The 19,735-nt window shown below is 60.9% G+C and overlaps 1 protein-coding gene across 2 annotated transcripts; it reads right to left on the bottom strand.

Annotated features, from left to right (window-relative positions):
- Positions 1 to 55: 55 nt before the first annotated feature.
- Positions 56 to 19,547, bottom strand: LOC111161696 (lon peptidase 1, mitochondrial). 2 transcript variants are annotated; one of them, XM_022525525.1, is made up of 19 exons: positions 19,399 to 19,547; positions 19,091 to 19,203; positions 16,021 to 16,109; positions 15,233 to 15,352; positions 13,375 to 13,621; positions 11,629 to 11,690; positions 11,026 to 11,155; positions 10,520 to 10,603; positions 9,280 to 9,500; positions 8,365 to 8,503; positions 7,387 to 7,565; positions 5,944 to 6,031; positions 5,417 to 5,539; positions 5,217 to 5,333; positions 2,835 to 2,975; positions 2,306 to 2,471; positions 1,579 to 1,796; positions 1,314 to 1,478; positions 56 to 419 (listed from the first exon to the last, which is right to left on the bottom strand). In XM_022525525.1, exons 1-19 carry the CDS (start codon positions 19,520 to 19,522, stop codon positions 243 to 245), a joined length of 2,703 nt encoding a protein of 900 aa, XP_022381233.1. In that variant the 5' UTR covers positions 19,523 to 19,547; the 3' UTR covers positions 56 to 242. The 2 variants fall into 2 exon arrangements, with proteins under 2 accessions (XP_022381233.1, XP_022381232.1); XM_022525524.1 differs by having other exon boundaries at positions 19,091 to 19,547.
- Positions 19,548 to 19,735: the final 188 nt, after the last annotated feature.

Raw genomic sequence — 19,735 nt, 5'->3', positions numbered from 1 at the left:
GCGCGGCGCACTGGGGAGGGGCAGGCGCCGGGGCACAGAACAAGCAGGCGAGCGGTCCTGGGAAGGCGTTTTAATCATAATTAAATAGTTCATCATCCGTGCGGGGCGCCGTGATTAAGCCGTCGCTGTGCCCTTCGCCTCGGGCCTCTGCAGGGCCTCCGGAGGGCTCAGCGGCCCAGAGCTCCTGGTCCAGGGCCTGCTTGGCCCAAACGGACCTGTCCGTGCCAGCGAGCCGGGTGCGGTCACAGCTCCACGGCCTGGGCCTCCGGCTGCTCCTCAGGGAAGGCGATGGTGAAGATCTCTCGGTAGTGCTCCACGAAGTGCACCTCCAGGCCCTCCGTGATGAAGGCAGCCAGGTCGTAGAAGTCCTTCTTGTTCTCGGCCGGCAGAACGATGCACGTCACGCCAGCTCGCTTTGCCTGGGAGGGCGGGCCGGAGGGCGAATGGAAGGGCTGTGGGACAGGGCTGTGCCCCGTCGGCCGCCCCTTCACACCGGCCTCGCAGCTGAGGAATCGGAAGCCCAGCGCCACCCCTGGCCTCCGTTCCAGCAGCCTGCTCCCGCAGAACCCCCGGTTTTAATGGATGACTGTAACTACAGCCGGTTAAGCATTCTGGCAGCTACAAGTAAACAGGACCTGAACACGAACTGCCTTACAGCGAGCCACAGCCTTACTGCGCAGCCCGAGTGAGCACCTGTGAGCTCTGGATGCTGGTCTGTGTTCAGCCACCAGCCCCCATTTCACCCTGCTGCTGCCTGACTACCCCCTGGTGGACAATGGTTCCCACTGGCCACCAGGCACCATCCAGGGACACGGCGAATGTGGCCTTATTTCCTCTTCCACTTCACAAGAGGGGAAAGCATGGTGCACAGAGCCTCTGAAGTCCTCAGACGTGAACTCTGCCTAGTGGGCAGCTCAAGGGACGGATGGGGGGGTCCAGGTTTCAGGAGTTCGGGATCTCGGGTTGGACGCAGGGACAGGAGGGCCAGCACTGAGGGAGACGCACAGGACTAATTGGCCAAGGCTAGGCCTCTCGCACTCCCAGGCCAGACTCTCCTGCTTTTTCTGCCTCTGCCATCCCTGGAAAGCCCTGCTAGCTTGAGAGCAGCCAAGATGGGAAATCTTGGAGAGACAAAGGACCACTGCAGAGCGGAACAGCTGGACACTCTGCTCAACACGGACCCAAACCCTAGTCTGTAAGGGGCTGGTACCCTCCCTGCCTGCCTGAGGCCTACACCAGCTCTGCAAGGACACAGTGCCTCCTGGGGGCCCTCTAGTCTAGACCCACCCCGGAGCGGAGGGGGTGAGACTCACCGCGATGGTCTTCTCCTTGATGCCGCCCACTGGCAGGATCTTGCCAGTGAGGGACACCTCGCCTGTCATGGCCAGGTTTGGCCGCACGGGCCGGTCCATGGCCAGGGAGAGCAGGGCCGTGACGATGGTGCAGCCGGCGCTCGGGCCATCCTTGGGGGTCGCACCCTGGTGGGGAGATGCGGGTGGGGGGGTGGGCAGGCTGGATGAGAGGTAGGCACAGCCTGGGGCACGGGACCAGGGACCGGGCTGCCAGGCGGGTCCTCACCTCGGGCACGTGCAGGTGGATGTGGGAGGTCACCAGGTAATCGTTGCTGGGCTCGTGCTGCATCAGGAAGGCCCTGGCGAAGGTGTAGGCGATGCGAGCGCTCTCCTTCATCACGTCCCCCAGCTGGCCTGTCACCTCCAGGCTTCCATCCTTGTCCCCCTTACCATCCTTGTCGCGGGGCCGCCGAGGGGATGTCTCAACAAACAGCGTCGAGCCTCCTGGGAACCAGCAGGCAGAGGCTGGGAACCCTAGGACCCCTCCCCCAACCTTCACAGTGGGGTGCCTAGGGAACACCCCAAGTGCTCCCTCTGCCCCCTCTCCCTGGCTCGATGCCCGCCTTCCTCTCCACATTGCAGGGCTGCCCCTGGGGCGGCTGCTGCCCTCGGCTTCGTTTTCGTGGGCATAGCGAGGGCGCAGCCTCCCAGCACCGAACCCCAGTTCCTTTACATGTCATCCAGATGTGCAGGCAGTGCACCAGTCAGAGCCGGCCTGTTCTGCAAACTCATCCCATGGCACCACCCCTGTTGGCCTGGGGTGGAGTGATGTCACCCGCGTAAGCCCCCACTGCTGGGTGGCAGCCCTGCCCCCAGGCCAGAGGGACTCCCAATGCAAATAAGACTTGTGGGGTGCTCCTGCCACCTTGGGGGCCCATCTTTCCCTTCCCTGATCAGCCCCCGGTCTCCCGGACTCCCTCTGCCAAGGGGCCTCAGAGGACTCTGCCGCTCACCCATGGCGGTCCAGGCCAGCCCCATGACCACGCCGGGCGGCGTCACATCGTACATGCGCTCCACGGTGAACACGGGCTTCCCCACGAAGTCCTGCAGGTTCTCGGGTGTCACCTCTACCTGGTCGGCCTCGCCGCTGACGATCTTGTAGGCGGACTTCCGCAACACCTGGAGCAGGCGAGGCAGCAGCGTGAGTGTGTGCCCATCATTCCGCTTTTTAATTCTTAACATCAGGATAAAATACATAAAGTGACCAGTTCAACCACCTCCACGTTTACAGCTTCACGGCATCGAGTACATTCACATCTGTCTCCAGATGTGACTCTTTCCATCTCCCCAAATGGAGGGTCCATCCGCATGAAGTAGACCCCTCCACCCACTGCCCCAGCCCCCACCAGCTCCTCCCCGTCTCTGTGGACAGGCCTCCGCTGGGGACCTCCTGGGAGTGGGGTCCGGCAGGACAGGTCCCTGAGTCAGCCCCCACCCGCCCGCACAGCCTGCAGACCACGTCCCCGCGGCTGCCCGGCTCACCTTCTCCACCTGCTTCTGCAGGTTGCGCACGCCGCTCTCCCGGCAGTACTGCTTGATGAGCAGGGTCAGCACGTCCGCCGACAGCTTGGCCTTGCTCTCGTCCAAGCCACACAGGGCACGTGCTTGAGGCACCAGGTACCGCTGGCAGGAGGAGCACGCCGCCATCAGGACCCTCGGGGCCTCAGGACCAACAACGGGTGCCTCTCCTGCGTGCCCCTGCCCCCACTCACCCCCGAAACCTTCCCACAACCCTTGGCTGGCTAGAGGTGATAGAGGTGGCCCAGCATCTGTCTGCACAAGCTCTCATCCCCGGGGTTGGGGGGCGGGGCGCTCCGGGAAGCTCGGGGAAGGCTGCCCCAGGAGGGAGCACCAAAGTGGAGACCTGAAGGTAAGGAGCCAGCAGGGCAGGGAGGAAGGGAGGCAAGGAATCTGGGTAAAGTGCATGGCAGGCACCAGGCCCTCCTGGGAGCCCACAGAGGCCCAGCCTGCCACCTCCAGAAGCTCCCAGGGCTCTGCTCCTGGGCCGTCCTCTGTCCAGGTTCCATTCCTGCCCTCCCTCCAAATGGCACTTAAGAGGTCACCCCTCCAGGAAGGTCTCCTGGATCCCTGGGCTCGCCCTACTCACACTTGGGGTGGCCACCCTGAACAGACAGGAATGGGGAGGTCAAGAGGCTACAAGGTCACTCACAGCCCAGCCTGACTCCTGCCATACAGCAGTCATGGGACAGACAGGCCTGAGCACCAACTCTGGGGTAGAAGGCAATGGAAACATGGGGGACACAACCTTACACGTCAGTACGTTTGTCAACTGACATGGGCTGGCCCCGAAGCCTAAGTCCGTGTTCTTCTTCTTGTCCCTTTAAAGTTTTAAAAGAAGTTCCCTGTCCAGGTCCCCAAGCTTGCCCCCATCCTTGGCCGGCGGGGGAAGCCCCAGGACCCCTGTAACTACCTCAGCCAAGAGCTCCTCTGGCTCCCCTCCCAAAGCAGGGGACAGGAGGCCACTAGCAGGCCCCGAGAGGAGGGGCCCAGCACCTGAGGGCTGAAATGGGCTCAGGAAAAAATGTGCTCCACCCCCTTCCAGCAAGAAAACCACAAGTCAGAAACCCCTTCCTTTGGCTCTGCAGAGAAACCTGGCTCTGCTCCAGCTAACATTCTTCTGGGTAGGAAGCCAGCCCCCGGCCAGGGAGACCACTAAGGTCTAGGAAACGCACAGAGACCTGAATTCCAGCTGAGCCTGGGCGTCGGACAAGCGTTCTGTAGCCACAGAACTTGAAGGCCCAGGGCCGGTGGGAAGACGGGCGGCACGGCCCTGGGACAGCTGTGCGGCGGGACAGAGAAGGGCACCAGAGGGGGAGGGGCCCAGCAGGGCCCAGCACACAGCCCCCCACAGTGCGCGGATAGCCCTGCTGATGGCCCGCCCAGAAGACTGTGTTCCTCCAACATCACCTTCACGGCGGTCTCTCCCTCATTCCTGTTCTGGGGCCCGGAGAGTGGGGTAGGAGAACTGTACAGCGTCGGTCTGCAGGAGAGCAGGGGGAGCAGGGCGGCTGCTGGTGCCTCCCAGGGCCCCTGGCCGCCTTACCGGGGCCCGCGCCAGTGAGACGGCCCCTGGAGTGGGGGTCTGAGGGCTGGGGTGGGGTGCGGTGGGTGGGTACTGGTCAGCCTCAGCCCTGACCCCCAGGGAGAGGAGAGGCTAGAGGGCCAGTCCGGCACCAGCGGATCATGATTTACTCGACAATGCACAGGGTCAGAAACCTCCCTGAATAGCCTGGGCCGCGGAACTAGGAGAAGGCGGGCCCACTGGGCGGCATTGGAAGGGGGGTGCACCCAGGGACACAGAAGCCCGTGGCCCTGCTGGGCTTGATGCATGGTCACGGCTGTTCCCTGGCTGTATCCTCTGTATCAAACTGGTGAGGAAGCAGACTGTCGCCCCGAGCTCCAGGAGCTGTTACAGCAAAAACCCAACCCAAACACGAGGTGTGGGAACCCCGAGGAACAGTCGGTCGGAGGCCAGCCGGCCCTGCAATGCACAACCGGCCCCCAAGCAGGACCAGCCCGGGGGTCTGACGCCAGGCCCGGGCAGGGGCAAACGGGAGCCACCAGACACCCAGCCGGAAAGTGGGTGGGGCGGGGACCTGCCCACGCAGGGGTCACATGTGCGCGGCTACACAGTGCATAGCTGGCCGCGCCTCCGCTCTTGGCCATACTCACGCTACGCCAGTGGACAGACCCCAGCCATCCCTACTCCGAGCAGGACCACTATGGACTGTCCTCTGCAGCTCTGGTTAGGGGCCTGGCACTTGGCCTCAAATAATGCCCCGACCCCCAGCTGCAGTGGGCACCCCCGTCTGTCCAGAGCTGGGGCAGGGGTCCCACCCTCACCTCTGCGATGGCGAGCTTCTCCTGTGCCACGTAGCCAGACACGTTGATCATCTCCATCCGGTCCCTCAGCGGCTCGGGGATGGTCTCGGTGACGTTGGCTGTGCAGATGAACAGCACCTGGGGAGGCCAGCAGGAAGGTTCCGGAGGACCAGCTCCCCTGCCTCTCCCCACTGGGCCTGGCTCCCCGGCAGGACACACACCTTGGACAGGTCCACGGGCACATCCAAGTAGTGATCCAAGAAGTTGGCGTTCTGCTCGGGGTCCAGCAGCTCAAGCAGCGCTGACGACGGGTCCCCCTGGTAGCCCCGGCCTATCTTGTCCACCTGAAGGGGCAGCGCAAGGTGGGTGCTCTGGGCACTGGTCCCTGCTTCTGGCGGGAAGGAGGAGGGTGGGACCCCATTTCACCAGCACCAGGGCCCAGCACTGGGTGAGCCTGGAGCAGGAGGGCTGCCATGGGGTCGTCCGAGGACAAGGACAGCTTATCGTGAAGTGGCCCAGTAGCTGTGCGGCACCCCCAGGGACTAGGGGACAACCGAAATGGCAGGGAACATGGGTCCGATCTCGGACAGACTCCACCTGGTCGGGATTGCCTGGAGCTCTGGCCCAGGAAGGCCTCAGGGACATCTGACCTCGGGGAAGGGTGCTAGGAACAGAGGCTGTGCTGCCGTGTCAGCCCTGAGACCCGCCGCACACCCAGCCTCCCGCCCAGCCCCCCGCCCGTGCGCACCTCGTCTATCAGGATCAGGGGGTTCTCCGTCTTGGTCTTCTTCAGGCACTGAATGACCTTCCCTGGCATAGCACCCACATACGTCCGCCTGGGGGGCAGAGCACAGCTGGAGCGGTCGGCTCCTCCCCTGCCGGCTCCCAGAGCGCACAGATTCTCGGTGTAGCACTCGGCCTCCACGGAGGGCTGCCCAGAGGTGGCAATGGGGAGGTGATGCGTGTGGCACCGGCTGATGGCCTCCCCGACGGCCTGTGGCTCTCTAGCAATGGCCATGTCGCCATCTCACCCCAGCTCCGACTTGGGCCGGGTACAGATGCAAAACCAGGTCTCGCTTAAACCTGTCCCCGAAGCCAGCACCTCCTATCCGGACGGTGAAACCCAGCGCACATTGCCCGATGTAACAGAACAAGAGAGGTCAGAAGCAGCCAGATGCTGGCAGCAGAAATGCTCTCCCCACCCAGGTCCTCGCAGGCACAGCATGGCCTCCTAGGCCTCGGGGTCCCTGGGCCCATGGCCCACACCTGCCTGGCGCCTGCCGGGGTGCTTCTTGACCACCTCCTTGCTCTACCGTCCCAGCTCAGCTGCGGGGGTCTGGCGCTCACAGAGTAAGGCAGACACGAAATACTGTGCCTGAGAGATAAGGCCCAGCAGGGCAGACAAATGGCACGAGAGATGAAGGAGGAACTCAGAGGTGTGATGAACTTTATACATGCTACAAAAGTAAGATGGGACAGGGGACCTGGAATGCCGTCTCAGGGGCGTTAAAGCGGGAATAAGAAATGTCTCAGGGAGAGGTCCTGAGCAAAAAAACGTGAAGCAGCAAGGTGTGCGGGTATTTGAAAGAAGAGCATTTTCTGAGTAGCAGGAATAGCCTGTGCAAAGGTCCTGGGGCAGAGCAGGACCAGGCCTAGTGCGCTGAAAGCCCATGTGGCTAGAGCAGAGTGAGTGCAGAGAGGAGAAAGGAAATGAGGATGCGAGCCCCAGGAGAACACGCCATGACCGCTGCAACGGGAGGGCGCACGCACACAACCCAGCAGTTTTCAGACCCTGGACCCAGGGTACCAGCCCCTCCTAGACCTGGTGAGGGAGCAAAGAATCAGGAGAGGCGCTGAGGCCTCACTGGCGTACGGCCCCATTCTCAGTGGGGAGAGCGCCTTGCCCCGGAACTCTGGCCGCAGCGCTGGGGGGGCTGAACCGGGTAGGATGGGAGCTGGAACTGGCGGGGACCATCTGCCAAGAACCTGGTAAACAAACACTCCTGGGAGTCCGCCCTCCTGCTGGTCGAGAGGCCAAGGTTTTGAGCTGACGTTTGAGTGGCCGGACTCCGCCGGGCCTGTAGGCAGTGGGTGCCCGGGCTCGTCGACACTTAGTCCAGCATGAGCAGAAGCTACTGCTCGCCACTGACACCCCCACGCACACACTGGAACGGAGCCAGGCCAGGCCTACCTATGCCCTTTGATCTCGGCCACGTCCGTCATGCCCCCAACGCTGAAGCGGAAGTACTCGCGGTTCAAGGCACGGGCGATGGAGCGGGCGATGCTGGTCTTGCCCACGCCCGGCGGACCGTAGAAGCAGAGGATCTTGCCCTGCGTGGAGCCTCGGAGCTGGCTGACGGCGATGAACTCCTGTGGGCAGAGGCCGGCCCCCATGAGACCCGCGCCGCCCTCACTCAGGAGCCCTGCCTGCTGTGACCTTCGCCACTGTCACGTTGCCTTTCAAACCTCGGGGGGCTGTGGAAGGGACAAGGCATGTCCCAGAGGGGCCGAGGTGACTGCAGTGACCGACTGGGTGATCAGGGTGCCAGGCTGAGCTGGTAGCAACCCCTTCCTCCCACATCCTGGACCGTATTGACCCTCTTGCCGCTCCGGCCACAAATTACTGGCCCTGAGCTGGGCCCAACACCTGTTGTCTCAGGCACGACTCCTGTCCCTCTCCTCAGGAATCCGAAGCCCCTAGAGCAGTCTGATCAGCCCGGGGTGCCCTTGCCACCTTCCGAGCTGCTCCAATGCCAGTCCTTCCCCCTGAAGCCCTCCACCTTCTCCTTCCTCAGCCTCTGCCAACCCCGCCGGCCCTGCCTCGGCCAAGGCCCTCCTGGACCCTAGACCAGAAACCCCTCAAACCAACTCCTCTGGGACCCCACCCCACCATGGGGGAATCCTGGGTCCCGAATCCAGATGATGACACACCCTGCTGCTCAGTGCCCGCACTGCGTGCTCAGAACAAGAGCCAGGGAGGTGGGACCGTGGCGCCCAGGGGAGGCTTCGAGTAGCCCATGCCCAAGGACATGCAGAAGGGGTGCAGGCAGGGTGGGGTGGGGGAAGGCCTGGGACCTAGGAAAAAGGGGTGCGGGGGGCCTCACAGGGACGGGGTGGGATGGAGATGGGGGCAGGCTGGGACCCAAGGGCGGGGCACAGGGGTCCTCACCAGGATGCGCTTCTTGACATCCTCCATCCCGTAGTGGTCCTCTTCCAGCACCGCCTGGGCCCGGGCCAAGTCCAGATTCTCGTCACTGTACTTGCCCCACGGGATGGACGTCAGCCAGTCCAGGTAGTTACGAGTGACGCTGCCGGGGGACAGACCAGTCCCGGTGAGCGGAGCCCAGCCCACTGCCGCCATTGCCAGTCCATGGTGCCAGCGCCCGCTGCCCCTGCCACTTGAAGTGCGCCCCGGGCAGGTCAGCTGGAGGAGCCAGTAATCGGCAAAGGCCTCGCTGTGGGAACCACACGGCTCCCAGGACAGGGGCCTGGACACTGGCAGCGCAGGGACTGCTTGGAATCCCGCTCCAGAGGCGGCAGGGGTAAAAATGGCAGATGACCTCTCCCAGGGCACGTGTGGCAGAGGCCCAGCTGGTGGCCGGTCAGCGCTACCGCGAGAGCGACCCCAGGTTGGGAGCTGCACACCCATAGGGCAAGGCTGAGCCCCCAGGAAGACGCACAGACTTCCAGGCTCTCAAGGCCATGCAGAGGAGGGGACAGAGGCAAAGGGAGGGGCCCTGGCTGGAAGCACTGCTTAAAGCCAGACACCCCTGGGTTCAAAGCCCCATCCCCACCCACCAGCACAGAAGTCCTGCTCACTGACTCCACTTCTCTGAGCCGCCTCTGCCCAGCGGGGAAACAAGTGACAAAGGGAAGTGCGTCTGCTCGGGGGCGCCGAGAGCGGACCGCCACACGCCAAGTGCTTCTCGGGTGCCCAGCGTGACCGCAGAGTGGCCAAGGCACCCACCCTCCCTCCCGGCTTCCCGGCCCCTGCCAGTCACCAGCTTCTCTGAGCCTGAGGTGCAAGAAGGGGGCTGCCCTCGAGGGTGGACGCCCCGCGGCCAGGCCACCCCGGGAGGCTCACTTGAACTCAGAGGAGTGGTTGTCCAGCAGGGCCAGCTTGCTCAGCTCCTCGTCCACCACATCCATGACGTGCTTGGGGACCACGAGCTCCTTCAGCCGCTCACGGAACTTCTCCTCGATGGCGTCCTTGTCCTCCTTCTCCAGCCCCAGCTCCTTCTTGATGATCTTCAGCTGCTCCTGCAGCAGGTACTTCCGGTGCGTCTGCTTGATCTTCTCCTCCACCTGCGGCCCGAGCATAGAGCAGCCGTCAGCTGGGGTGGGGTGGGGGGGACACGGCCGCTGGCCAGGAGCACAGCTTCCTCCAGACACAGGAAGCCCGTCTCCAGCTGCCTCCCCCGTGAACCCGGTCTCCCCAAGCTGGAAATAAAGACGCCAAGTTCCAGGTGAGGAGCGGATTCGATCCTCCGTCCTGACTATGACCAGGTGAAGCCGGCCTGATGCTGGTGCAGCCGCCACGGGCGCGGAGCTCCCCTGGACGGACAGGGCGGCGGGTGACGGCTCGGAGGCCACCGAGGACCAGGCCCCGCCTACGAGCCCCACTCCTGTCTCCCACCGGAGGTGCATTAAGGACTGCCTTGTGCCGGGGCACCATGCGGGCTCAGCTGGTAGAGCATGTGACTCTGATTTCGGGGTTATGAGTCTGAGCCTCACAAAGGGCGGCTGTCAGTTAAGCACCTGCCTTCGCTTTGGGTCATCATCTCAGGGTCCTGGAATAGAGCCTTGAGCTGGGCCCGAGCAGGGGGCCTGCTTCTCCCTCTCCCTCGCCCACTATCCCTCCCCTGGCGTGTGCTCTTGCTCTCAAATAAAAAAATCTTTAAAAAAAATTAAAAATTAAAGAAGTTGCCTTGAGCTAATAACCCAGTGTTAAAAGTTTTCCATGTAAAGATGTGACTTGAAAGTTTTCTCAAAAATAAAACAAAGTGGAAAAAGCAAGTCATTTCTGAGAAGTGACAGGAGCGGTAAGCAACTGACCACCCACGAGGCCCCTGGACTGGGCCACAATCAGGAAGGCAGGCCACAAACAGCGGAGCCTCGGGGAAGCAGCTTCACCCCTTCCCAGACTGGTTCCCAGTGCCCAGCATCTTCCCAGGACATGGACGTGAGAGCAGCTCCACCACGACGGAGGGCATCCTGGGGGCTGCAGACCCCGGGCTCAGTGCCAAGACCAGCCTTGGGTTCTCAGAGAGCTTCGCCGCCCCGGACGAGAGTGAGGCCCACCTTCCGCCCTCCCCTGGGCTCACCTCGCGCCCCAGGCGCTGCTGCAGCTTGCTCAGCTCAAACTCCTTCTTGAGGAGGGAGAGGGCCTTGTACAGCCGCTTGGGAATCTGCCGAGAAAGCGAAGATGCGAGTGATGGTCAGAAATGGGCATCTCTGTGTGGGGGGAGTGGGGGGGGGAGCAGGACCCTCCTGATGGACGCACACAGGGCAGCTTGACCCAGCCACATGTCCCCAAGTGGAGACAAGCCCCCTCTGACCCAGTTCTGCAAACACCTCCTACAGTTAAAGGCCAGCAGGTCTGCAAGCTGTGGTCGAGAACTTTCGTAGCGCTGTCACTGGTAACAGCAGAAGACGGGTGGCGAGCCAAATACGCCACCCGTCGAACAAAAGACCCCACCCGGAGCGAACGGCGCTGTCGCCACAGAGACCGGGAGCAGGGGCGGCCTGACGGCCTCAGGGAGCGCGAGGCGGAATGGCAAAGCCGAGCCCGGACAAGCAGCCAGGCCGGGAGGCTGGCCCGTGCACTCACGTTGGTCTCCTCCAGCACATCCTGCAGCTCGTGGGACTCGGCTCCGGTCAGCGCGGCGCCCATGTCGCTCAGGTAGATGGGGTTGTCCACCACCCGCTGGCCCGCCTGCATCATCTGCAGCACAGACTCTCTGCGGGGCCAGAGCGCGCTGCTGCAGCTGGGGCCGGCCTGGCAACAGCGCTGGCCCGCGTGTCCCTTCCCCGGCAGCGACGCTCAAGGTCTGGGATGCTCACAGAGAGCCGGGTGCGGGCCGGTGGGGCCTCCCGTCCTAGAGCCATGAGACTCACAACCCCATGCCACACACAAGCCCCCTCCGGCCATGGAGTGACCCCCATGTGAGATCCCCTCCCTCCACCTCAGCTGATGATGAAAAGGCTTCCGGGCAAGTCCACGCTCTCCTGAGTATGAAGCAAAGAACGTGCACTGCATAAGGCATCTCCGTCCACCCTCCCACCGCAGGGCCACCCCCAGTTTTCTCTTGGGATGACACTCTTGAGAAAGCCTCCCATCAACCCAGCTGCAGAAAGACGCAGGCAGACCCCCGCCTGGCCTCAGGGAGGGCCGACCGCACACCAGGCCTGGGGAACGGCACCGGAGACCAACCTGTAGAGCGGGTTCAAGGCAATGATGTCCCGGATGGTTTTCACAATCTCGGCAGTCAGGGCCTGGCAAACAGGGAGGCGGCCATCGGTCCCTGGGGCCAGCAGGGGCCGTGGCCCAAGGAGCCCCTCCCGCCTGGCCCAGGCCACGGATGGCCTCAGATGCCCAGGAGTGTACCCTGAATCCACCAGCCGTGGGGGCTCGGGATCAAGACCGTAAAAACGAACACCAATGCCTAGCTCCTTACACCCTGTCGAACCCTGACCTTAGAACGAGCCATCTGGAGGAAAAAAGGGGACGCGGGTTTCTTTATTCCTTTATTTCAAGCACATGCCTCATAACTAACACCCGCATCCTCAACATCAGCACACCCTGGCTTGAAAATTCTCTGTCTGGGGAGGTCCCTGCGAGTCACCGGGGCTGTCAGCCTGTCCCCTGCCAGAACCTTGGGCCCAGGCTCCCCGAGGAGGTGGAGGACTGTCCCCCCACCACCACACTGTGGACACCAGGGGCACCTGGTGTCCCTGCTCCTGGCGGGACCACGGACAGTTGGTGGCGCGACCACCGGAATCTGGTGATTTCCGGAAGGTGGCATCCAGCACACCAAACCCCAGCCAGGACACAGGAGGGATGAGGAAGCGTCCGCCGTGCGTTCCTTCACTGCAAGCACCCAGCCTTTAGCTACGGGTTTGTCCCTCAAACGATGGGACTTTCCAGAAGGAACCTGCAGAGGGCAGCTGGAGGCCCATCGTGCTTGCACGGACGAGCACGAGCGTTAAGCCTCCTCAAGTCTCCCTGATTCTTTTCCCTGTGGCATCTATGAATTTCGCTGTCTTTTGCCCCCCACTACGTGAGTTTCCTCAGAGGAAGAGCTCTGAGGCCCAGTCCAGCCGCTAGGGGAGCCACCCAGGTTTAAATAATTTAGAATCAAGACAAAAGCTGACATTTTGTCCCTTGGTGGTACCAGCCACAGATCGAGAGCCTGATAGGCACTGGGGCCAACGGCGCAGAACCGAGACTGTGTCGGCGAGTTCCGGACAGCATGGCTGCGTGGGTGTGAGGCTGCCCGGGGCAGACGCGGCCAAAGCCCTGCCAGCGCCCGGGGCCGATGTCACCTGCGGACCGCAGGACTCCTTCCCTCAGCTCAGAAGCCCCCAGAACTCTGTTCGACACGGTGCCACAGGAGCCAACTGAGGCTGCTGGCCGGCTACGCAGGGTGCGCTCTCCCCCAGGCAGGACAACGATGTCAGGACATGCACGGGGGGGGGGGGGGGGGCTTCCATAACCTCTGCCTTTCTTCACCCCCACCCCCTGGAGGCGGGCCCCCTGCTACCTGCCCCGAACAGGTGGGAGGACAGCACCCACCCCAACAGCAGGCTCCCTAGGCTATGAAGGCAGCAAGCCAGCCTGCATCTGGGGTAAAGGCGGCCAGAAGGCTGCTGCTTTCCTGCCTAGAAGCCACGGGTAACGGGCAGTGGGCCCTGCTTCCCCTCCCCAGCGCCCGGGGCTTGAGCAGAAGGAGCCAGTATGGAAAGAAGCCCAGGGGTTCCTGCGCAGCCGACACGGGCCGGCGCCGGACCCAGGTTCCAATCCTTCACTCCTGGCTGCCGGTTTCTTCCTAGGACTTGTGGGGCGGGGCGGGGAGGGGCGCATTCTGCATTCCACGAGAGCCTGACAGCCGACCGGGCTAGAGCCTCGGGGAGCACGTCCCCTGCTCAGGGGGCCCCGTGGGCGGCAGCAAGGACTTACTTTCACTTCCTCGGTGACCTGGAAGTCCTCGTGGACAACGTTCTCCACCTCCACCATGAGCACCTCGCCCAGGGGCCCTGAGGCAGCTTCCGCCGTCACCTCTGTGAGGGGCCCGCCACTCTGGGACCCGCCGCTCAACTCCTCCTCCGCCTCCTTCTTGCCCCGCTTCGTCTTCCTGCGGACCTTCTGCTTGTTTTCAGCTTCGGCCTCCTCGGGCTCTACCTCCAGCTGTTTGTGGATGTGAATCCTGAAGACGGAAACGGGGCAGACGTGAAGCTGCTGGGGCTTCCAGTGCTGACAACGGACGGGTGCGCCAGGCCCCGGGGCTGGAGACCAAGCTGCTGTCTCAGAACCCCAAGACCGACAACCCCCCACCCCCCACCGGGCACACCGCTGGCCTCCCGCTGCCCCAGCCACTCTGCGTTTCACACCAACACCCCGCTGTCCCCCACGTGCCTCTGAAGTCTGCCCAGCGAGCCAGCAGCAGCGAGCGCTGGGGCCCATCACAAGCCGCAGGCACCACCAAGCACAGCCCGGCTCTAGGACTCCACCTGCCTCTCCCTCAGCCTGGAGCTCACCAGACAGCGGCTCCCTCGTGTTCTTCGGGCCTCAGTTCGAGGGCACCTCCACAGAGAAGCCCTCCCTGTCCACTCCATGTGAGGTCCAGCCCCCGTCTACGCCTACCCCTCACCCTGCCCATCTTCGCTTCCCCCCAAAGCTCCCACCACCATCAGAATTCAGCAGGCAGGGGCGCCTGGGTGGCTCAGTGGGTTAAAGCCTCTGCCTTCAGCTCAGGTCATGATCCCAGGGTCCTGGGATCGAGCCCCGCATCGGGCTCTCTGCTCAGCAGGGAGCCTGCTCCCCGCGCCCCTCTGCCTGCCTCTCTGCCTACCTGTGATCTCTGTCAAATAAATAAAATCTAAAAAAAAAAAAAAAAAAAAAATCAGCTGGCAGCCGTTTTGATGCTCACGGCCTCCTCTCTTGGGGGTGGGGGGTGGGCCCCCGGCCTGTCTCTCCATCCACACCCAAGTACCCAGCAGACACCAGGGGTTAAGTGATGTGAATGCAAACCTGCCACCTCCCCTCTCGGCTCCCTCCTGTCCCACAGGGTCACTAACTGCCACCTTTCCCAGAGGGCTGGCCTGAGAGCCGGCGGGATGTGGACCCAGCAAACCACACAGGAACAGCAGGTCTGGCCGCCGGAGCCAGCAGGACCCCTTCCATGAGGCACCTTGCAGATCAGGACAGCACTTAGCAGCAGACCAAGCTCTTACTCATTTTGTGGCATCGGCTCCTCCCTCCAGCTCACGAATCCCCCCCAAGGAGACAGAGCGGCAGCCTCTATCCTAAAAACAGCCTCTAACACGAGCAGATGAGGACCGGAGAAGGGGCTTCACGAAGTAAGACCACCACCAGGACCCGGGACAGAGTCAGTGCCTGCCACACCCTGTTCCCCTGGGTGTGCTGCCGGCGATGTGTCTGGCTGAATGAAAACACGCGGCGTTAAGCTGGACATCCAGCAGGATCCACAGGCTGACGCGGACAAGGGCACTTGGAGGAGAAGCACACCCAACTGTGAACGGCTGACACCTTACACGGGACACAAAGCAACCTGCTATTTTGTATTTGTGACGCTTTTGTGAATGACGTGCATAAAAGATACAACCTGCCGCTGGCCACCCATACAGCCACTTTGAAGAGAGACCCAGAAGTGACCTGTCTCCGCCACCTCCAGCTTTGGTCTAGTCCTGGCAGTGACAAGACAGGAGGGCTGAGCAAGAAGGATGGCCTGTACAGGAACCTGGGGACACTCAGGGCCTCTCCTCCTGCCTCATCCCAGACTCTCGGGGCCCCTCACCTTCTATGTCCCATGACGATCATGCGCAGCTTGTCCCCAAGGTCTTGCATCTCGTGGATCTGGACAAACGTCCCCGTGTGGTAGACCTCATCCAGGCTCTCGACCACGTCAGACTCATTGCTAAGGGACAGGGACACAAAGGTGCATGGTCACAGGCCCCGATTCTCAACGGGGTGTCTTGGGCGAAGAGGGAGGAGGAAGAGAAGAGAAATACCCCTGCCAGCCTCCACTGAAACCCGAGGGCAACCTCCTCGATCCCACAGGTGCTGCAAAGCCCCGAGGAGCACCTGCAGGCTAAGGGGGCCCCTGGCAGCCGCCACTGTCCCACACAGGTGAGCAGCTCTGGGGCTAAGTAGGCTGTAAAGACAAGCCCAGATGGAAGAGATTTCATTCCACACCTCCCCCTACAGAACGTACCTCCTAACTCAGAAGTGGAACTAATTTCCACCTGGAGTCAAGGTGGGTGTTCCTGGAGCTGCCCTATCTGCCCCCCTAGCTCTGCTCTGAAGCGACCTCACAAGTGGGGTCACCACCAAAGGTCCTGGAGGTTAACACCTGCACCCCCTCCCCCCCCCCCCAACAACTGACCACATGAAACCTAGAGCTGAGCCAAGTCTTCAGCCCAGACTAAAAAGATGGCTCGGCTCTTGGCCTTGTGCTCAGGAAGTTTTGCTTGATTTCTTCCGGGTCAGAGGTCAGAGGTCCCGGCTACTCTACAGAGCAGGACTTGTAGTGAACTACACTCCAGGGCAACTTCAACGAAGCAGTGAAGGAAAAGTTACACTTACTTGTCATCCCTCTTTAGAAAGACGCCGGCATACGGCTGGGCAAGACGGACTTTCCTTCTTAGCAGCTCAACCAACTTCTTATTTTTAACCTAGCATGACAACGACCCCAAAGTGAAACGCAGGGCAGGTTTCCTAGCTGACATTTTGAAAACAGCTCTAGCGTTTTCAAGATGATTCTCAAGGCTATGCTAACCTGACCCAGGACATTAACCAACAGAGTCCAGGAAGTCCCAAACCAAACACACACACACACACACACACACACACACACGAAGGCGTAGAGAATGCGGTGGGACAGGCTGACAGGGCTGCAGGCCGTGGTGGGCCCCACCGCCTTCTAAAGAAAACTCAAAGTAGACCAACAGCCAAAACCAAGAAACTGATTTAACTTCCGATTTTAAGAGCTGTTTCAGAGGTGAAGTGTCTTGGCCTGAAAATCTAGACTATTCTGATTTTACCAACGCCAGAAAGACAACACTAAATGTGTGTGATTCAACCGTGGCCCATCCCACAGACTGGTAACTTCCCCCAATTCGCGTTGGAAGTATCTCTCAATCACATCTACACCCTTTTCATCAAGGATCGAAAGCCCCGGGATGACAACGCATCACCCTGATGTCATTTCAACGGCAGGGAGAGGACTAACATGTTCTAGGCAACATCTGACAGGCAGGAGCACAGACGTCTGTAAGGCCAAGTGATTTCCTTCCAGCAGGCATCAATTCCCACCCCAGACTGATTACACTTCAGAGCCCGCAAACTTCAGCACCGGAGCTACCTAAAGGACTTGGTAAGACAGGTGGCTGGGCCCCAGCCCTCAGTGTCTTGACAGACGAGGCCTGGGGTGGGCCTGAGAACTTGTATTTCACACAAGCTCCCAAGTGATGCTGATGCTGCCGGCCTCCGCACCACAGCCTGAGAACCAGTGTTCTAAACTCATCCCTCAGCAGGGGCTCTTAACTTATGATCCAGGAATTCCTGACCCTACAGATGCATTCTTCCCCAGGGAAAAGGTCCATGACGGCCATAGGATGGGTACATGACCCACCACGATTTTTTTTTCAAGATTTTATTTATTTATTTGACAGAGAGAGACCCAGCGAAAGAGGGAAAACAAGCAGTGGGGAGTGGGAGAGGGAGAAGCAGGCTTCCCACGAGCAGGGAGCCCACTGCGGGGCTCGATCCCAGGATCTTGGGATCATGACCTGAGCTGAAGGCAGACCTTTAACAACTGAGTACCCCAGGCGCTCCAACCCATCACAAATTAAGAGCCATTGATCTACACTGAGAGGCCACTAATAAGAGGAGAAACTACAGGGGCAAGTTAGCCACAGGCCGTGTCAAACACAGAAGCAAGAGTGAACAGAGCTTTGCTAACAGGTTCAGAAACCTTCACCCAGTGCCATGGACGTTTCCCTCATTCCTCTCTGATGATAACTGCTGCTTCTTAGCACCTGCCTCCTCCCTCTGGCAGGATTTCTTGTTGTCACTGACAAGGTAACAACACGTGCCAGTGTCCCGCGATTCATTCAACCCTCCCAGCTAACTCTGGGTGGGGAGAGAGAATCTCCTGGAGGAATCCTCTCTCTGGACAAAGAGCAAAAAAGGCATCTGCCACTTTGCAGGACTGAGGGGACTGTAGCTGAACGCTCTTGGCCCCACAGGTCGGCTGGGGTCAAGGACAGAAAAAAGGCCTCAAGGGCAAGCTTCTGAAATGTCAGGAGGGTACCACACAGGAAAGAGCAGCAGCAGCCTCTGATTAAGGTATGGGGCCATACCCCCGACACTGGTGAACTTACCTCCCTGACCAGCTCTAAGAATTGAGGTTTGATTATAATACCCATTGCACAGATGAGAAAATGGAGGCCCAGAGCCACAGCTTTCTGAAGGTGAAGGAGCTACTGGTGGTGGAGCCAGGATATGAACCCACAGGTTCTGGGGCCCGCAAGTAACCACCACTCAAAACCAAGGAAGGCCCTTGGAAGAGTAGCTCGAACACACACCATCAGCCGGTGGGAGAGGAGGTGGAGATTTGTTTAGCGGAGACTAAAGTATGAGGGAGAGGCTGGAGAGTGAATGCGGAGGCTGACTCATTGTACGACCTTCCTCTGTTAACAGATAACTTTTCACCAAGGACTCTAATTTCCACATCGTTAAAAAAAAAAAAAAAGTGGGGGTGGGGGAAGGGTTAGGGAAGAAAGAAGGCATTTGGGTCCTTCCTACTCTAAAAACTCAAGTTCCTTGCACTCATGTTGCTTTCCATTACATCACCCAAGTCCATCTCCCCATCCCCTTGGCTCTTAGTCTGAAATGATGTTGCTTCATGTCTCTTCCACCAGAACACAAGTTCCTTAGGCACAGGGACTGCATGTGGCTTGTATGCCTGCTACATAACAGGTAAAAAACACTCTACTGAATGAATATACCATGGCTGCCCCCCTCTGAGAACATCCTTCCCCCACCTACCTCTTAAGTCTCCCATACTCTATTCCTGGCTCTATCATCCCTACAGTAGTCATTGCCTTCCAACATGAAATTTACCTATTAATCTGGTTTATCGCCTCTTGTATCCCGCTAGGACGGAAGCTCCAAAGGCAGGAATTTTTATCACTCTTGTTCACTGCTGTAGCCCTAAGAACCGTGCCTGGCCCCTAGTATGCGGTCAAGAAATGTTTAAGGAAGGAATGAATCCTAATCCCAAAGGGGCTCGCAACCAGACTGCAAACCGCCCCGAGTGAGAGTGTCATGAAACATTTACCAAAACCCGCAGAAAAGTTACTGGACCGCAAAGACTATTCTGGTCCGGTCCTTCCCAGCATCGGAGATTTCTATGACTAGGACTCTAACTGGGCAGTCCTAAGCTCATTGGGTTCATCAGAGACCTGAAAAGGGGAGGAATCTGGCTCAAATTCACGAAACTAGTGAGAAGACAGGGACTCGAACTTCAACTTTTAAGAACCTTCTTGCGTGGAAAAAGTTGTGTAACATGAGGGTGCCCAAGGATCCCTCGGTCCCACCTGCCGTTTGGAGAGTTGGGGAAACTGGAGGCCACGGCGGGAGCGCTCATTACCTCGATAATCTTAATGAAACGCGGAAACACCGGGTTGCGGGTGACGGCGATGAGCGGCAGGTGCGGGAATACATCCGGAATCGTCATAGGAGTCAGTGCCGTTATGATCGGGCCTTCCCCACCCCCCGCGCTGCCCCCCGCGCCCGCGGCTCCATCCTCAGCGCCGCCCTCGGAGGCATCCTCGCCGCTGGAGAATGAGCCACCGCCGCCGCGGCTGCTCGCCTCCCAAAGTCCCCGCCACTGGCCCGCGGCCACAGGGCCTCGGCCCCACAGAGCCCAGGGAGGCAAGGCGTCGCAGGCCCGCCGGCCTCTGGGCAACCACACTCCCGCGGCAGTCGGAACCCGCCCCCCCGCGGCGTCCAGCAGTGGCCGCCGCAGCGCCCAACACCGCGCAGCGCCCCACAGCCGCACGTAGCCTGTGCCCGCCGCCATGCCCCGGCCATCCTAGCGACGCACAGGACTTGCGTCATTTCCCCCCGCCCCGCTAGCGCGCACGTGAAGTCCCGCGCGTGCCCAGGGACCCGGAGCGGCGAGAGGGGGGCGTGGGTCGAAGGGGGGACGTGACCCGGAACGGAAAGCGGCGGGGGTGGGGCTTGAAGGAGCGTGGAGGCGGGGCTCAGCCTCTTCACTGCCTCCGCCTCTTCC

The sequence above is a fragment of the Enhydra lutris genome, unplaced genomic scaffold (assembly GCF_002288905.1).
Source record: "Enhydra lutris kenyoni isolate GAN:26980312 unplaced genomic scaffold, ASM228890v2 scaffoldscaffold86, whole genome shotgun sequence".
Taxonomy (NCBI): Eukaryota; Metazoa; Chordata; class Mammalia; order Carnivora; family Mustelidae; genus Enhydra; species Enhydra lutris.
Note: the sequence above shows the minus strand (reverse complement) of the source record. Positions and strands in the feature narration are given on the sequence as shown.